The 20,418-nt window shown below is 39.3% G+C and overlaps 1 protein-coding gene across 2 annotated transcripts in view; it reads right to left on the bottom strand.

Annotated features, from left to right (window-relative positions):
- Window positions 1-20,418, bottom strand: part of STAG1 (stromal antigen 1) — a 404,632-nt gene that overhangs the window by 248,912 nt on the left and 135,302 nt on the right. For both annotated transcript variants that reach the window (XM_023187905.1, XM_023187904.2), the window contains exon 4: window positions 16,682-16,846. In XM_023187905.1, the coding sequence (XP_023043673.1) occupies window positions 16,682-16,846 (165 nt within the window). The remainder of the gene's footprint in view (window positions 1-16,681; window positions 16,847-20,418) is intronic.

Below are 20,418 nucleotides of genomic sequence, written 5' to 3' on the forward strand. Positions count from 1 at the left end.
TAAATGAGAAATTGTCTATCATGATAAGCTACTGATTTAAAGTATACCTTTTAACAGCATGTGTACTGTACATGAAGCTGCTAGACTCATTTAAGACACGTTAAAATATCCAAAGTTAATTTCGGAGACTTTCTAATTATGTTACAAAAAAAAAAAACCTCACCCTTAAGTAAATATTAATCTATCATCTGAGGATTTTCAAACAGCTATGAAATGAAAAAAGCAATTTGAGGCCGGGCGTGATGGCTCACACCTGTAATTCCAACACTTTGGGAGGCCGAGGCAGGTGGATCATCTGAGGTCAGGAGTATGAGACTAGCCTGGCCACCATGGTGAAACACTGTCTCTACTAAAATTACAAAAATTAGCCAGGCATGGCAGTGGGCATCTGTAATCCCAGCCACTAGGGAGGCTGAGGCAGGAAAATCGCTTGAACCTGGAAGGTGGAGGTTGCAGGGAGCTGAGATCATACCATTTGCACTCTAGCCGGGGTAACAAGAATGAAAGAACACCTCAAAAAAAAAAAAAAAGGCAATTTATACCTTTTGACCCAAAACATTCTGTATATTCTATGTATTACTTTTCAATCTAGGAAAATAAAGAGAAAACAGAACTAAACTGCTTAAAAAGAAAAATTAGCCAGGCCAGGAGCGGTGGCTCACGCCTGTAATCCCAGCACTTTGGGAGGTCAAGGTGGCAGATCATCTGAGGTCAGGAGTTAGAGACCAGCCTGGCCAATGTGGTGAAATTCCGTCTCTACTGAAAATACAAAAATTAGCCAGCCAAAAATTAGCTAGGTGGGCCCCTGTAATCCCTGCTACTTGCGAGGCTGAGGCAGGAGAATAGCTTGAACCCGGGGGTGGAGGTTGCAGTGAGCCGAGATCACGTCATTGCGCTCCAGCCTGGGTGACAAGAGCAAAAGTTTGTCTCAAAAAAAATTAGCCTACACTTAACACAATATTAGATCAAAGTAAGAGTAAAGATTAATCAAGTCCAAGGAAAATTTAGAAATTTGTAAAATACTTTTTATGTTAACATCTTCTCCTCATAAAAACATTCTTAATGCATTGCTCAACAAATAGCAAAACATGTATTCTCTCTTCACTTATTCATTATCTACTGGGGAGAGTAATCAATCAGTAGATATATACAAATACACACATGGCTGGTCTGATGGTAATGGGTTATCAGAACTTATTAACATTAGTGTCATTGAAGTTGGTATACAACCTGCCACCCGCCACTGTTATATTTGACTGTTTTTTTTGTTTTTGTTTTGGAGATGGAGTTTCGCTCTTGTTGCTCAGGCTATAGTGCAATGGTTGGCTCAATCTCGGCTCACTGCAACTTCTGCCTCCCGGATTCAAGCGATCCTCCTGCCTCAGCCTTCCAAGTAGCAGGGATTACTGATGCATGCCACCATGCTGGCTAATTTTTGTATTTTTAGTAGAAACAGGGTTTCACTGTGTTGGCCAGGTTGGTCTTGAACTCCTGACCTCAAGTGATCCACCCGCCTTGGCGTCCCAAAGTCCTAGGCTTACAAGCGTGAGCCACCGCACCTGACTTTTTTTTTTTATTTTTGGTCTCCCTCTGTTGCCCAGGCTGGAGTGCAGTGGCACAATCTCCATTCACCACAACCTCTGCCTCCTGGGTTCAAGTGATTCTGCTGACCAGCCTATTTTCTGTTTTTTTGTTTGTTGGTTTGGTTTCTTGAGATGGAGTCTCACTCTGGCACCCGGCTGGAGTGCAATGGCACAATCTCAGCTCACTGCAACCTCTGCTTCCAGGTTCAAGCGATTCTCCTGCCTCAGCCTCCCAAGTAGCTTGGACGACAGGCACATGCCACCACACCCAGCTAACTTTTGTATTTTTAGTAGAGAAGGGGTTTCACTATGTTGGCCATGCTGGTCTCGAACTCTTGACCCTGTGATCTACCTGCCTTGGTCTCCCAAAGTGTTGGGATTAGAGGTATGAGCCGCCACACCCAGCCTTGCATTTTTAATAGACATGGGGTTTCACCACATTGGTCAAACTGGTCTGGAACTCTTTTTGTTTTTGTTTTTGAGATGGAGTCTTGCTCATCACCCAGGCTGGAGTGCAGTGGCGTGATCTCGGCTCACTGCAAGCTCCGCCTCCCGCGTTCACGCCATTCTCCTGTCTCAGCCTCCCGAGTAGCTGGGACTACAGGCACCTGCCAACGCGCCCGGCTAATTTTTTGTATTTTTAGCAGAGACGGGGTTTCACCGTGTTAGCCAAGATGGTCTCGATCTCCTGACCTTGTGATCCGCCCGCCTCGACCTCCCAAAGTGCTGGGATTACAGGCGTGAGCCACCGCGCCCGGCCTGGTCTGGAACTCTTAACCTCAGGTGATACACTCATCTCGGCCTCCCGAAGTGTTGGGATTACAGGTGTGAGCCACCGCTCCTGGCCTATTTTATTTTTAAAAAGCCAGTCAAGGCCAGGTGTGGTGGCACACACCTGTAATCCTAGCAGTCTGGGAGGCTGAGGCAGGCAGATGACTTGAGGTCAGGAGTTCGAGACCAGCCTGACCAACATGGTGAAACCCTGTCTCTACTTAAAAAAAAAAAAAAAAATTAGCCAGGTGTGGTGGCATGTGCCTGTAATCGCAGCTACTCGGGAGGCTGAGGCAGAAGAATCACTTGAACCCAGAGGCAGAGGTTGCAGTGAGAGGAGATCGTGCCATCACACTCCAGCCTGGGTGACAGAGCGAGACTCTATCTCAAAAAACCAAACAAACAAACAACAAAAAATAGGCCAGGCAGCAGAATCACTTGAACCCAGGAGGTGGAGGCTGCAGTGAGCCAAGATCGTGCCATTGCACTCCAGCCTGGGCAACAGAGTGAGACTTCATCTCCAAATAAATAAAATAAAAATGCATATTATCTCTGAGAAACAGAAGACAATTCAAACACTTCATGACTAAAAACTAAGAGACTGGGAGAAATGCAGTTTATATTTAGCACTTTGCTTTTATGCTCAAATAACCTAAAAGTTACTCATATGACCAGGACTTACTGTAAAATATCCTGGACCAGTTCCAAATATTGGTCTAAGACATGCACAAGATGATGAGTTGTAACTGTAGAGTATAAAAATGAACGGTATAAAGGTAATTCAGCTGAATCTCTAAAGGGGTTCAATGATGATAGCTTTATAAAAATACAATTGTGGAAAATACCATGGGTTATTAAATCTGGTTTAATAGTTCACTGATGGATGTAAATATTTCATTTATCCAATTAGTTATCTGTGAAGTTCCATTTATTTCATCTGATGACGCACAACATCTCACCAGGACCCCCCGAAAAAGCTGTATTGGTTTTGGTTGGATGTTTTGTTTTGTTTTTTGCATAATCTGATTGAAATTCAAACTCCATCTTTCACTTTATGCTTTCCTCATATTTTATTATATTTCATTAGACTTGTTATATTAAGAAAGTCGCTGCAAAATTATCAAAGACAAAATATGTGCAAATATTTTTACGTAATAAAATATTACTAATAGCTTTAATGAGTGACCTGCAGAATAAACACTGGCAGTTTGTGGACAGAGTCTTTTTTCCCAAAAAAAAAAAAAAAAAAGAAGAAGAAAGAAAGAAAGACAAAAACTTTTAAGCAAAAGAAATGGAAGATTCCCTTGGCTGGGCGTCGTGGCAATATGCACCTGTAGTCCCAGCTACTCGGGAGGCTCAGGCAGGGGAGGATCACTTGTGCCCAGAAGTTCGAGGTCAGCCTGGACAACACTGATACCCCATCTTTATTTGAAAAAAAAAAAAAATCTGTTAAGTGAGAAGCAAAGCACATGCATTGGTGGTAAAACAGACAAGAAATATGGCTATTGCGCAAGTTCAAATAAAGCCAAAATTTTCTTTTCAACAAGATAACTATAAAGTAGAATTCAGGATGAAGATGCCAAATCTTTCCATTTGGAACCAGAGAGAGTTAATTAAAAGAATTAAATGCAAGAAATAAAAGCACTGTTCCTCACGTAAACTCATTAAACCTTTAAAAGGTATTCTATCACTTTGAAATGACCCTGGGGTATCATCTTAACCTTTTCCTTTACATACTATCAAAGACATCATTCAATGGAGACCTCTTACATCTATCTACCTTTGCTGAATTCAAAAGTCATATTTCTTGACCCTGGACCAAAAGGAAGAAAGAATATTAGAAACAGCACTTCAAGAAAGGTTGGCACATGAAGCCAGAAAGAGAGGTAGTCCTGAGTCAAAACCATCAAACTGAAGAATGGAAGGAAAGTGAAGAAGGTAAGTTGGCGATGATGATGGAGGAAGTATCTGCCTTGGGCCAGGAATTAAGTTTCAATCTGAATTGATCCTGAACCCTTCCTTTATATCTTCCCTACTACAAACCCATACTTGCTGATATAGTTTGGCTCTGTCTCTATCCAATTCTCATTTTGAATTGTAATTCCCATAATCCCCATGTGTCATGGGACAGACCCGGTGGGAGGTAACTGAATCATGGGGGCGGTATCCCCTATACTGTTCTCATGACAGTGAGTGAGTCCTCATGAGATCTGATGGTTTTATAAGCATCTGGCATTTCCCCTGCTAGCACTCATTTTCTCTCCTGCTGCCCTATAAAGAGGTGCCTTCCACCATGATTATAAGTTTCCTGAGGCCTCCCCAGCCATGCAGAACTGTGAGTCAATGAAATCTCTTTTCTTTATAAATTACCCAGTCTCAGGTATTTCCTGATAGCCATGTGAGAACAAACTAATACACTTGCCCATATATTCAACTCCCTCAATCCTTGATCTCTATCTTCTTATATTTCCCCAACTTTCTCCTGATGGTGATGACCAGAACTACAATGCCAGCAACAATGGCCACCAGGACCACTACAATGACAATGCTAAGGTTAAGTGCCAAATATTTCATGGTGGGTATAAGTAGGTGGCAATTTCTTATCCACAAAGAGATTACCAGCAGAAGGACTCTTTACACAACTGCATTCTGGGGCTGCCACAGGCCTAAGAGTAATTTATCCTTAGCCCCCCTCTCAAAATAGGCAGGGCCCAGCAATGTCCACTGCAGACAGTTTTCTGAAAGGTTTTCTGCTACAACCTGATATAGATGATGCACTGCTTGTAATGCACAACCACCATGTACTTAGAATGGAGCCAGTAGCAGTCACAAAAGAGCCACTGGCAGCTCAGCTTCTTTGTCTGAGTTCAAAGGCACAGACAACCTGGCAATAACAATTTGTGACAAGAGTGTTGTTATCATTGGCTCAGGTCTTCCTTTTCCAAATGGTGGATCCTCACTAGGTTCACCCACCAACACAATGATATCTGGCTGCACTAGTGGGCCTTTAAATATCCTTTCTGCCACAGCTGGGGTTAGGCAGGCAATTAACATCCAAAAAGGTATGTTCACTAAAGTTCACCATGCTCTGGTCACTCATGCATGTTCTTTCAGAAATAAGGGATATAAACTGGAACAGTTCCTCTCAAAAGCCCAGTGCCTGGGACCAGCCTGGGACCCCCCCTGCTCCTCACCTCACCCCAGCACGTAGCACATTAACCTGTTCATGGTATGCACTAGGTGCGATATATCTGGCCTTCACCACTAGGTAAGGATTGTTAGGCCGAGATTACCCACCACTGTCAGGCAAGAGGAATGAAAACAGCACAGGAGGATATCCAGAGGGGGCCTGGAATAAAGACCTAGAGTCGGCTGCCTCCCCTTGTGCTGCCTTAGCAGCTTCTTCCTTTTTAAAATAGAAAATCCAATTCTGAAAAACATCAAAAGGTATACTGCTAAAATTACAATAAAATATACTTTAATGATTATTAAAATATTAAGAATTTCAATTATTTCACAATCCACCACTTCCCATGGAAAAGACCACATATCTATGATCTTTTACATATGAGAGAAATAAACATCTATCTTGTTTAAACAACAGTTATTTTCAGTTTTCCTATCTTATCTTCAGGCAAAAACTCTAAATGTTTAGAATATTATATGATTTTAAATTCTACACCCAATATGTTGCACTGTAGCAGTCACAGCTATTAACACATTTCTTGTATGATACACTCAAGTATTAATTCTATTCAAGTAACTTATATTTGCTTAGTTCAACAACATTTTACTCTTTAACTTCATTACAGTATTTCTGTCTTTCAATGTGTTCTCCCTATCTTTGTCATAAAGTTTCATTTCAATCAATAGTATATGTGTCCTCTCATCTAATGTATCAGTATCATTTGTTTATAATTACAATCCTTATACATTCTTTGGCCATTTTAATACTTCTTGAAACTTTCAAGCTTCTCAATGAACATTAGAAAATTATTAAAACACTTTTATCCATTCTATTAATAGCTCAGAAATGCATACAAGCCCTATTACAGTTACTATATAACTGTCAGTTCTACAACTTAGAAGTTAACAGGTGGAATTTAAATAAACCCACAGCTGCTTTCTTCTTTCCTTGGTATAGTCATAGAGTAAAACTCAAGCCCAGCTAACTACTGGGGGAGAATTCCTCTCTGTTTGATGATACGAAGCAATTTGGCATGTATAACCCATCTACAATTCAGAAGTTGGAAGAAAACAATGTCACTATAAAAGTCCATACTTTTCTTTGACACTAGAACAAAGCTTACTAACTCTAAGGGAGAGAGAATGTCTGATCACAATCTCTAAGACACCTACCTCTTGCCCAATCATATTTAAATGGACAAAATTAGTTTCACCTTCAAAGTCAGTTGTCAAAAGCAAACAGAAGACCAAATTGTCTCACTAAGTATACCTAATTTATAGGCTAACAACAGTTCCTTATTCACATAAGCTGTTATCACTACACTAAAACCAAAGAAAGTTTGCTTAGTGTTAATCAACAGTTTGTTATTGTATATTAATAGATAATTTGATTGGTATAAACTATTTCTTCTTCCAAGACTGGAAAGTCCATGAAGATAAGGGTCAGGTGAGTTTAATTAATATTGTAGCCCTGCGCCTAACCCAATTAGCTTGGAATTTTTGCTGAATGAATAAACAACAGTCCAACTTTTTTTTTGAGACAGAATCTCACTCCCGTTGCCCAGGCTGGAGTGCAATGGTACAATCACAGCTCACTGCAGCCTTGAAATCACAGCTCAATGCAGCCCTGACTTCCCGGGCTCAGGTGATTCTCCCACCACAGCCTCCTGAGTAGCTGGGACTACAGGCACGTGCCACCATACCTGGCTAATTTTTGTATTTTGGTTGAAATGGGGTTTTGCCATGTTGCCCAGGCTGGTCTCGAACTCCTGGCTCAAGAGATCTGCCTGACTCAGTTTCCCAAAGTACTGGCATTACAGGACTGAGCCATCATGCCTGGTTCTATAGTCCAACTTTTATAGTTGATATATAGACGTACAAAGTGAAAATGCCAATGGATTACAGAAATTCACTTAAACTCTTATTAATTCATAACTACTAAAGCAAAAAGTATCACTTAGACTAAATATATAGCTTGAAAATTCCAAAATTCAACATATATTTAATGTCACAGATCTAAAAGTCAGAATGTACAAACTACTCTCATAGCCATCCTCCAATACCTACTATATTCACACAAACTTTCTTTCAGTCAACACTACCAAGTCAAACAACTAGGGACCACCTTAGATTTCTTCCTCTTTCTCATTTTTCATAATCATTCCAGAGCCTTAATATTTGCAGAATCTATCACTTCCTCTCCATTCTCACTGACCTTCTATAAATCTGAACTCTCTACTTCAGGAGACCGAGGCGGGCGGATCATGAGGTCAAGAGATCGAGACCATCCTGGCTAACACAGTGAAACCCTGTCTCTACTGAAAATACAAAAAGAAAATTAGCTGGGCATGGTGGCGGGCACCTGTAGTCCCAGCTGCTCGGGAGGCTGAGGCAGGAGAATGGCATGAACCTGGGAGGCGGAGCTTGCAGTGATCCCAGATCACGCCACTGCACTCCAGCTTGGGTGACAGAGCGAGACTCCGTCTCAATCAATCAATCAATCAATCAATTTGAACTTTCTTTAGTTCCCTAATGGATCAGTGTTTAAATTGAAAAAAAAAAAAAAAAGCTTTTGATTGGTCTGATTCCAGTCTTACTTGCCCACCAAATCATCATCTAAATTGCTCCCAGAAAGGCATTTCTAAAAATGAAAATACAAACAAGTCATTTTCTTTCTAAAATACCATCAATTTTACAAAAAGTCAAAACATTCAATGCTCAGAATGTAGTTTCTCTCAGCTCTATTTTTACAAGGGCATCTTATGTCCTCTATGGTCGGTAATAGATTTTATCTTTGCATTTCCTGTTTCTAAATTAAGAAACGTCTTCTGCTACTGCCTACCAAACTCCTACTTCTTGTGAAGATGCTGTGAACACTGTTGAAATGGCAACAAAGGATTCTGAATATTACATAAATTTATATGATAAAGCAGTGACAGGGTTTTAGAGGACTTCCTCCAATTTTGAAAATAGTTCTACTGTGGTAAAATGCTATCAAACAGCATTGCATACTACAGAGAAATCTTTCATGAAAGGAAGACTTTCCACTAGCAAAAAGATTATGATTCACTGAAGGTTCAGATGTTCGTTAGCATTTTTAAATAGTATTCTTAATTAAGGTACATACATTGGTTTTTTTCAGACATAATGATACGGCACATACAATACACCATAGGGTAAATATAACTTTTATATGTACTAGGAAGCCAAAAAGTTTGGCTTCCCACAATATCTCTGAGGTATACCTGCATATCATATAAACCTTTGTGGTCCTATCCTTTTTCTCCTATCTTCTCAGAAAGTAATCAATATAAAAAACATGATGTTAAATAACCTTGAGTATATGTTCACACTTTATAAGTACTGTAGCATCATGTGTTATGCATCACTCTGCAATTTGCATTAAACCCTTAAAATCCATTTTTAAAATTTATTCGTATTGGTACCTAGAACTCTAGTTTACTCATTTTAAATACAGTGAAGAATTTCAGGCCAGACATGGTGGCTCATATCTGTAATCCCAGCACACTTTGGGAGGCCAAGGCAGGCGGACTGCTTGAGGTCAGGAGTTCGAGACCAGCTTGGCCAACATTGGGAAACCTTGTCTTTACTGAAAACACAAAAAATTTAGCCAGGCATACTGGTGCACACCTGTAATCCCAGCTACTTAGGAGGCTGAGGCACAAGAATCACTTGAACCTGGGAGGCAGAGGTTGCAGTGAGTTGGGACCGTGTCACTGGCACCCCAGTCTGCACAACACAGCAAGACTGTGTCTTAAAAAAAATAATAATTTTTTTTCAGAGTTTAAATATGCCAGTTTATCAATTATCCTGTTTATTATAGAAATTTGGGATTTTTGTTAGTGTAAACAAAGCAATGAAAAAAAATTCATTCCTATATATGCCTTTTATAAACGTAAAAAAATTGTATCCAGAAGTTATATCTAAGAATTGAATTGGTTTTCTTTAATGTTATATTCTTAGTAAAGAAAAGAAGGAAAAAAGTGGTTTCCACAGTGTAAACACTCATTATATATTTATTGACTGAATGAAAACGGGATAGTCAGTCATTCAACTCTTCTTGATATTACCAAAATATTCTCTAAAGGAGAATCTGTACACAGATCTGTACGCTCACGAGTTGCTGTTCTAAAACCTTACTGACTACTGGTATAGTCAGGCCTTTTTAATTACTCAATATGATGGGTTTTTAAAATAGTATTTTATTCTGTTCCACCCACATTTTTTATTAGATTTTTATTTTGTACTTCACTGATTTTACTTCTATCTTGAATATGCTCTTGTTTCTGATTACTTGTTCTAATTGGTTATTAATGCCATACAGAAGGCTATTGATTTTTTTAATTTTAATTTTCTATCCAAATTAAATTTGGATAGAGTGTTGCTGAACACTCTCATTAGTTCTAACAGTCTACGGTTTCTCTTGAAATTTCAACACAATTATATTCTCTTCCAATAGGGATACTTTTAGATCTTCCTCTTCAATTGCTATAGCTCTTCTTTCTTTTTTTCTTTTCTTTTTTTAATGCATTGGCTAGGTGTTTCAGTACTGAACAGCAGTGATATATGCTTGTATCCTGGGAATACACCTAAATTTCACTGTTATTTAAAAACGACATAATCTGAGCTGTAGGTTTGGAGGAGATAACCTTTACAAGATAAGGAAGTTTCCTCTTGTTCCTAATTTATCAAAAGTCTCTGTTCATAAAAACTATTAGCTATATTTTACCACATGATTTTTCCAAACATCCTACATCACTTCAGGTAAGTATAGGCTTTTTCCTCCTGTAATGAGATTATTTGGACATTATACTAAAAGATTTTCTAATATTAAACCATCTTGGTATTCCTAAGACAAAATCTCCTGGTCCTAAAGTTTTCTTAAACTCAAATATTTGGGTTTAGTTGACTTTCTTTAACCTTTCTATTTAACTTCGTTTTCTACTTTTATTATTCCTCTCTTCACAGTAATGTTAGGTTTGCTGTTTTTCTTTTTTCTGGTTTCTTTTGCTTTTGCTTAGCATTAATGCCCTTAAGATAACACATCTATCCAAGTAATGCTTTAGCTGGCTCCAACATTTTCACTAACATTTCTTTCACTAATATTCACGTTACAACTCTGTGTGTTTCCTCTTTAATACAAACTTTTAAAAAGCACATTTTTATTCTTCCAAGTATAATGCAATTTACCAGGATAATTTATTTTACTGTGTATTTCAACAATAACTGCATTATAAAGAAAAGGATCAGACATTCCTTGACGAAATCTTCCAAAATTTCCTTAATACTTCAGTTATACTATACTATTTACAGTTATGTAATTATTTTCACTTATCTTGATCACTCCTGAGAACAAACTTTGGATCAAAGGAAATTTGTCTGGAAATTTCTCCAAAATCATCTCTTCAAAAACTGTATCTAAGACCGTCTGGTGATTCCTCAAAGAACTAAAGCCAGAAATACCACTTGAACCAGAAATCCCATTATCGAGTATACACCGAAAGGAATATAAATCATTCTATTATAAACATACATGCACGTGTATGTTCACTGCAGCACTATTCATAATAGGAAAGACATAAAATCAACCCAAATGCCCAACAATAATAGACTAGAAAACGTGGTATGCATGCAGCCATTAAAAGGAAAGCGATTGGGCTGGGTGTGCTGGCTCAATCTTGTAATCCCAGCACTTTAGAAGGCTGAGGCAGGAGGATCACTCCAATACAGGAGTTCAAGACCAGCACAGGGAAACACGGCAAAACCCTGTATCTACTAAAAATAAAAAATTAGCTGGGCATGGTGGCATGTACCTGTAGTCCCAGCTACTTGGGAGGCTGAGGTGGGAGGATCGCTTGAACCCAGGAGGCGGAGGCTGCAGTGAGCTGAGATCATGCCAGTGCACTCCAGCCTGGGCAACAGAGTGAGACTCTGTCTTAAAAAAAAAAAAAAAAAAAGGAACAAGATTGTGTCGTTTGCGTAGATGGTGATGAAAGCCCTTATGCTCAGCAAACCTAAGCAGAAACAGAAAACCAAACACCTCATGTTGTCACTTATAAGTGGGAGCTGAATGATGAGAACACCTAAACACATTGGGGCAGTGGGGAAACAACAATGGGGCCCGCTGGAGGGTGGGGGATGGGAGGAGGGCTAGCATCAGGAAGAATAGCTAATGGATGCTGGGCTTAATACCTAGGTGATGCAATGATCTGTGCAGCAAACCACCATGCACACATTTACCTATGTAACAAACTTCCATACCCTGCACATGTACCCCTGAACTTAAATGTTGAAGGGGGGAAAAAAACACTTTATCTCTTTTCTTCCCTCTGATTTCTTCCCTTGGTATATTCTGGAACCCTTCAAATCCACACCAAAGTCTTTTTTTTTTTTTTTGAGACGGAGTCTCGCTTTGTCGCCCAGGCTGGAGTGCAGTGGTGCGATCTCGGCTCACTGCAAGCTCCGCCTCCCGGGTTCACGCCATTCTCCTGCCTCAGCCTCCCGAGTAGCTGGGACCACAGGCGCCCGCCACCGCGCCAGGCTAGTTTTTTGTATTTTTAGTAGAGACGGGGTTTCACCGTGTTAGCCAGGATGGTGTCGATCTCCTGACCTCGTGATCCGCCCGCCTCGGCCTCCCAAAGTGCTGGGATTACAGGCCTGAGCCACCGCGCCCGGCCCATACCAAAGTCTTTAAATGGCTCTTTCATGTTTTCTTACCTCCTTATTTCTCTGAGCTACATTCTAACTGAATGTCTAATAAATGCCAATACTTGAATTCTCCCTCTCATGGCACCTAAAGCAGTATTTTTCCTCAATAATATAATGTACTGCTTTTTTTTACTTTAAGAATTTACTTTCAATTTTCAAGGCTGCTCCTTTTTCATATCTTGTTTCATCTGTTCCTTTATTTTGTATAAGACAGAATTTCTTCTTTCATCTCTCTAGCATCTTTGACATACTTACTTATTACTTTATTATTTATCCCTCCCCTTTTATGTTTCTGTCATTACCTCCATGGCAGAACCAGATCACATAAAAGAGAACAGTGGGAATTTTCAGACTCTTCCCTAAGACAACATTGGGAATTTTCACAGACCCAGTCAACAACCAAAGGAACAGACATTTCAATTCAGGTGTCAGTTATAAGAATTATGTCTGTCTTCTCCCTTTCCTCAGCTTTTGATTTCCTGTAAGTGATGTTTTAATATAAATTGCCATGCAAACTACTACCCTTCTGAATATTAAAGGAACCTCTATTAATAAATACAGGGACAATAAGCACAAACTGGGCGTCTCAAGGGCAACTTGAGATACACGATTACTCTAAACATAAGCCTATGCAGTAGTTATTGGCACTTTCCTTCACCCTGCTTTACAAATGGGGAGACTCACATTAGGCCTTGGCTACACGGAATAAGCCCAGTTCGATTCTCCTACTCTTCACGAAGCACTTTAACACTCAACAACCAAACTCCTGGCTCTAAGTATACGCTTCCCTGCCCTAAACCCAATCCTGCTCATCACTTTGTAGTTTTCTTCCATACAAACCACAGAAATACCTACTTTGTTTCTACATCACTGATGTCTGCTTGTATTATCTTGCTCTTTATTTTTTTGTTTTTGAGACTGAGTCTCACTCTGTCACACAGGCTGGCGTGCAGTGGCACAATCTTGGCTCACTGCAACCTCCACTTCCTGGGATAATTTTTGTATTTTTAGTAGAGATGGGGTTTCACTATGTTGGCCAGGCTGGTCTCAAACTCCTGACCTCAAGTGACCTACCCACCTCAGCCTCCCAAACTGCTGAGATTACAAGCGTGAGCCACCGCACCCAGTCTAAAGAAGTACTATTTTTAATACAACAAAACTGCAAACAATTCAAATAAAATCTAGTTAAGTAACTCATAACCCAGCTATTTTAGGAAGTACTGCACAAATAATAAAAATCAGAAGGTAAATTCATAGAAAAAAAAGGGCCCAACAGACTGGCACATTAAAAAAATCACAAACGTTTATAAATTATTTTAAATACAGTTAGTAAAAAATATAATATTAATAATTAAAATTACAGTAAAGTAAAAATGAAGGAGATTTCAAGAAAGAAACAGTAAGAAGAAATTGAAAGGTGGGTTAAAACCAAATTATGGAAGGTACCAGAGTCCTGACTACTGATCATTATCTTTCAGAAAATGAGAAACAAAAAGTTTCAGCCAAAAACAGCTCATGCCTGTAATCCCAGCACTTTAGGAGGGTGAGGCGGGCAGATCACTTGGAAGTCAGGAGTTTGAGAGCAGCTTGGCCAACATGGTGAAAGCCCATCTCTACTAAAAAAACCAAAAAAAAAAAAAAAAAAAAAAAATTAGGCAGACGTGGTGGCAGGCACCTGTAACCCCAGCTACTCAGGAGGTTGAGACAGGAGAATCGCTTGAACCTGCGGTGCAGAAGTTGCAGTGAGCTGAGATTGTCCGCTGTACTTCAGCCTGGCTGATAGAGACTCATTCGCCAAAAAAAAAAAAAAGTTTCAGCAGAAGAGACACAGCACAAAAGAGCATAATTAGAAAACAGTAATATGGTGGATGAAGAGTAGAATACCGTACATTAAAACTGAAAAGACTTCTATTGGTCAATGTTTTATTTTAAATATAGATGACAGTAAGAGTTTGTTCATATTAAAAATAAGGACGGGCATTAAGCTTTAATACAATATGCCTGAAAATTATTTTTACATAAATATCTGATAAAATAAAGTCTTACATTTAAAAAAAGCGAAGGAAGGCCAGGCATGGTGGCTCACATCTATAATCCCAGCACTTTGGGAGGCCAAGGCAGGTGGATCACGAGGTTAGGAGATCGAGACCATCCTGGCCAATGTAGTAAAGCCCTGTCTCTACTAAAAATAAAAAAATTAGCTAGGCATGGTGACGTGCGCCTGTAGTCCCAGCTACTTAGGAAGCTGAGGCAGGAGAATCACTTCAACCTGGGAGGCTGAGGTTGCAGTGATCAGGGATCACACCACTGCACTCCAGCCTGGTGACAGAGACTCCATCTCAAAAAAAAAAAAAAAAAAAAAAGAGAGAAGCAAAATACCTGAAATGCAATTATTAAAATTTTACATAAAAATACATTTCTCTCATTTTTCTGCTTGTATTTCTACCTAAAGGTAGGAAACAACAGAAAACGTCTTTAAAATTAATGCTTCCGTAACTTGTTAACAATTCTTCTATTAAAGTATAATAAGGCCGGGCATAGTGACTCATGCCTGTAAGCCCAGCACTTTGGAAGGCAGAGGTGGGTGCAAGACTTGAGGTCAGGAGTTTGAGACCAGCCTGGCCAATGTGGTGAAACCCCATTTCTACTAAAAATACAAAAATTAGCTGGGAGTGCTGGCGCACACCTGTAATCCCAGCTATTCAGGAGGCTGAGGCACAAGAATCCCTTGAACCTGGGAGGTGGAGGTTGCAGTGAGCCAAGATCGTGCCACTGCACTCCAACCTGGGCAATGGAGCAAGAGTCTGTCTCAAAAACAGAAGTATAATGAATAAATTATCAAGCTTAATGGCAAAAGGTCACAAATCTATTTTTATATTAAACTTATGTAATTTACATATTGTCATCCATTGCTTTGGGTAACTGGAACTTCAATACATGTTTTACCATTTAGCATCATCCCACTATTTCACCTCCTTCCCTGCCCACATAAATTCCAAGACTCTTGAACACAACATATCAAGCTGGTAACATACATAAAAAGAAAGAAACACTAAACACCCTTAAGGGCTTTAAAAAGAAATATAGGTTAAAAAAAAAAAAAAATAGAAAGTATACCAATGAAAAGTTGTCTGGTTTTAGTTCTAATAGTAATCCTGTTTCACAATTATCTTTTTTTTTTTTCTTTGAGATGGAGTCTGGCTCTGTACCCCAGGCTAGAGTGCAGTGGCACAATCTCGGCTTACCGCAACCTCCACCTCCTGGGTCCAAGCAATTCTCCTGTACACTTCTTGTGAAAGGTGCAACAGTACAGTTTATGGGAGAGAAATATAGTGTTCATATATCTCACAGTTTAAAAATATCCTTTAGCCAAATAATTCTACCTCTATCGTTTTAAAACTTTTAAAAATGTAGAGACAAACATAAATAAATACATTTTGTGATAGTGATAAAAATATACACGCTAAAGAAAAACAATTATGGCTTATCCTTATAATGCATGAGTGAGAACAGTGCTCCTGCAGAATACTTAATATTTATGGACTAAATGAAGAAGAGATAAAAGAGTAAGAAAGTTATGGCTGGGCACGGTGGCTCATGCCTATAATCCCAGCACTTCGGGAGGCCGAGGCGGGTAGATCATGAGGTCAGGAGATCGAGATCATCCTGGCTAACATGGTGAGACGCCATCTCTGGCGCGGTGGCTCATGCCTGTAATCCCAGCACTTTGGGAGACCGAGGCGGGTGGATCACGAGGTCAGGAGATCCAGATCATCCTGGCTAACATGGTGAAATGCCATCTCTACTAAAAAAAAAAACACAAAAAATTAGCCAGGCGTGGTGGCGGGCACCTGTAGTCCCAGCTACTCAGCAGGCTGAGGCAGGAGAATGGCATGAACCCGGGAGGCAGAGCTTGCAGTGAACCCGGATCAGGCCACTGATCTAGTCTAGGCGACAGAGCCAGACACTGTCTCAAAAACAAAAAGAAAGGGGGGAAGAGAAAGGGAAAGGGAAAGGGAGGCAGTTACAAATGATGTAGTTCTGATTATTCCTAATTCACTACTTAAGAATTTTCTTTATATCCTTTCTTCTTTCAAATACTCTAAAAGACACATGTGTTACTTATACTAAATCAGAGTCCAAAAAAATATATCAAGACAATAAAAATTCTCTTGGGCAGCTTCTAGTAGACCTTTTTACTTAGAACAATTTAAACAAAAGTACATCTTACTATTAAACAGCCATTCCTGACACTCTGCAAAACAAAGCAAAATAAAAACCTTTCAGGATAAACTGAAAGGTTGCTTACATAATCAACAGAAGTATATAAAGTGCCAATATATATACTAACTGATTCCACATAAGTTATTAACCATATTGCTTTATACATGAAATAAAAACTTAAAATTTACCTGCATTGCACTTTTCCCCAGTTTCACCACCTCAAATAATGTGACAGGCTCCCCTTCACCATTCTGTTGAGGGTGCCCATTAGCTCTTCCACGGCCTGCTCCTCTAATTCCAGCTTCAATTCTGCTCTTCTCACCTGGAGATTTTCGAGGTTTCTTATTTGTAGACTGAATCAAAAGATAAAAAAACATTAAATTCGATTTAGGTTTACTTTGCGTTATATAAAATGATCACTACTATGGAAGAAACACAATCCCTAACCAAAAAAACCTTTAAAATTTCTTCTCAGTGATTAAAAAAAGTACAAAGAGCAAAACATAAGTTTATATATAAAAGGTATGAAGGTAACTTTCTTCTGTTTGTTTTTTGAGAAGAGTCGTGCTCTGTCGCCCAGGATACAGTGCAGAGGCACTCTCTTAGCTCACTGCAGCATCCTCCTCCCAGGTTCAAGCGATTCAAGACCTTGCCGTTATTTAAAAAATATATACATATGTATATGTGTATATATAATTATATATATTTATATTATATATAAATATAGATTTACCTGCAGAAAATGGACGAAGCAAAACCAAGAAGAGTCCAGCTTCCGGTGAAGCCGGAGAAAAAGAAGCCAAGTCTGATTAATATCATATACTATTATCAGTGGTGCCTCTATTCTAGTACAATCCAGAGGAATATTTTTATCAACTATTGTATAAATGCAAGTTGTTTAGTAGCTCTAGAAACATTTTTAAGAAGAAGGGAATCCCACCCACATCCCATTTTTAAACTGTGAATGCTTTTTGTTTTTAAGAAGTGAAATCATTCACTGGGTATTTTTTGGTACAACCAGAAAATAGTGTGGGATACTGAATTGTGGGAGGTTTTGACTGTCTTGGCTGTCAGCTTAACATTCTATAGATGGGGGTTACTTTTCATATCCTAAAATACAAAGCATATAAAATGGCAATATGGAGTCATAGTCCTGAATCAAAAAAAAAATTTTGCCTTTTAATGTCTTGGATACTTTAAATTATTTCTATTCCATGTTGGTTTTTTAGCAGAATTTTCTTTCTTTCCTTTTTTTGAGACAGAGTCTCGCTCTGTCGCCCAGGTTGGAGTGCAGTGGTGCGATCTCGGCTCACTGCAACCTCCACCTTCCAGGTTCAAGCAATTCTCCTGCCTCAGCCTCCCGAGTAGCTGGGACTACAGGTGATCGCCAGCACTCCCAGCTAATTTTTGTATTTTTAGTAGAGATGGGGTTTCACCATATTGGCCAGGCTGGTCTCGAATTCCTGACCCTGTGATCTGCCCACCTCGGCCTCCCAAAGTGCCCTTTAGCAGGATTTTCTTAAAAAAAAAAAAAAAAAACAGAAAAACAAACAAACAAAAAATCACTCCTTGATAATGGCTCTCCCTGTCAGAATTATGTGCACTCTAACATCTTTGGTTGTGGTACTCCTGTTTTCCTGATAACTTTGTTAATGTGCGGTGAAAGACTGAAAAATTGAGTATGCTGTATGTATGCTTTTAGCTGAATTGGAGAAGTGTATTTAACAGCTTATCAACATGTGAAGATACTGGTACTTGATAGCCTCAAGGAAAATCTGCCTCCAAATTTTAAGCTAGAAAGTCACTGGAATAACTTTAAAAAAGAATTACAAATTTTTAAAAAATTTTTGGTATGTATGTTAAGAAGTATGCACCAATTGAAATGTCTGTGTACTAATCCTCAACACAACCAACAAAATCTCAATTATGAAAGAAAAAAACACATTCACTCTTTGTTCTGTGAAGTTCTAAGGGTTTTGACCAATGCTTGGTGTTGTGTATGCACCATTAATGGTTATCACGGAAAATAGTTTACTTTAAAAATCCTGTGTACTGCCCATTGAACTTTCTGTCTTCCCCTTCTCAGGAAACCACTAGTTTTTACTTTTTAAATCATCATCATAGTTTCCTTTTTTCCACATATTAATATATGGGTTGAGTACGCCTTATCTGAAATGCTTAGAATAAGAAGTGTGTCAGACTTTCAAGTTTTTTCAAATTTTAGAATATTTGCACATACATAATGAGACATCTTGGGGATGGAACCCAAGTCTAAACATAAAATTCATTTATGTTTCATATATACCTTACACACATAGCCTGAAAGGAATTTTACATACTTTTTTTTTTTGAGATGGAGTTTCACTCTTGTTGCCCAGGCTGGATTGCAACGGCACAATCTCGGCTCACTGCAACCTCTGCCTCCTGGGTTCAAGCGATTCTCCTGCCTCAGACTCCGAGTAGCTGGGATTACAAGCATGAGCCACCATGCCCGGCTAATTTTCTATTTTTAGTGGAGATAAGGTTTCTCTATGTTGGTCAGGCTGGTTTTGAACTCCTGACCTCAGGTGATCTGCCCACCTCAGCTTCCCAAAGTGCTGGGATTACAGGTGTGAGCCACCGTGCCCGGCCATAATATATTTAATAATTTTGTGTATGAAACAAAGTTTTGACCTTTTTTCTTTTTTTTTTTTTTTTGAGACACAGTCTTACTCTGTCACCCAGGCTGGAGTACAGTGGCACGATCACAGCTCACTGCAACCTTCACCTCCCAAGCTTAGGCAATCCTACAGCCTAAGCCACCTGAGTAACTGAGACTATAAGCACTAGCCACCGCACTTAGCTATTTTTTTTTGGTAGAGGGGTTTGCTGTGTTGCCCAGGCTGGTCGCAATCTCCTGAGCTCAAGCTATCTGCCTGTCACACCTCCCAAAATGCTGGGATTACAGGGGTGAGCCACTGCATCTCACATTGATCTTGGTTTTAACTGTGACCCATCACATAAGGTTATGTGTGGAATATTTTATGTGACTATATGTTGGGATTCAGAAAGTTTTGAACTTCCGAGCATTTCAGATTTCAGATTTTTGGATTAGGGATGCTCAACTTGTAACTGGAGTCAAACAACATGTAGGCCTTTCAGACTAACATCTTTCACTTTAATAATATGCATTTAAGATCCATGTCTGGCTAGGCACGGTGGCTCACACCTCTAATCCCCGTACACTGAGAGGAAGAGGCAGAAGGATTGCTGAGGCCAAGAGTTCAAGACCAGACTGGGAAACAAAGCAAGACTCCTTCTCTACAAAAAAATAAAAAATAAATAAATTTAACAATTAACAAGAAATAAAAATAAAAAATATCACAAGATAAAATAAAGGGGAAAAAAAAAGAACAAAAAAATTAGCTGGACACGGTGGCTTGTGCCTGTAGTCCCAGCTATGCAGGAAGATGGCTTGAGCCTAGGAGGCTGAGGATGCAGTGAGCCATGATCGTTTCACTGCACTCCCTGCAGCCTGAACAACAGAGCAAGACCCTGTCTTAAAACAAACAAAAACATTCATTCATGTCTTTTAGTGGTGACTTAAAAAAATTGTTGAATAGCATTCCATTCTATAGCTGTATCACATTTTGTTAGCCATTTACCAAATAATGGGCATCTGGGTCACCACTATTAGGCAATTACAAATAAAAAATATTGACAAACAGGTTTTTGTGTGGACTTAATTTTTAAAATCAGCTTTGTATATTATATATACCTAGGGGTATAACTTGCTGGAACTTTGAGTAAGACTATATTTAGCTTTGTATGAAATTGTCAAACTGTCTTTCAAAGTGGCTGTACCATTTTGCATTTCTACCAGCAAGAAATGAGAGTTTCTGGGTCGCGCGCAGTGGCTCATGCCTGTAATCCCAGCACTTTGGGA

Source organism: Piliocolobus tephrosceles, chromosome 2, assembly GCF_002776525.5.
Source record: "Piliocolobus tephrosceles isolate RC106 chromosome 2, ASM277652v3, whole genome shotgun sequence".
NCBI lineage: Eukaryota > Metazoa > Chordata > Mammalia > Primates > Cercopithecidae > Piliocolobus > Piliocolobus tephrosceles.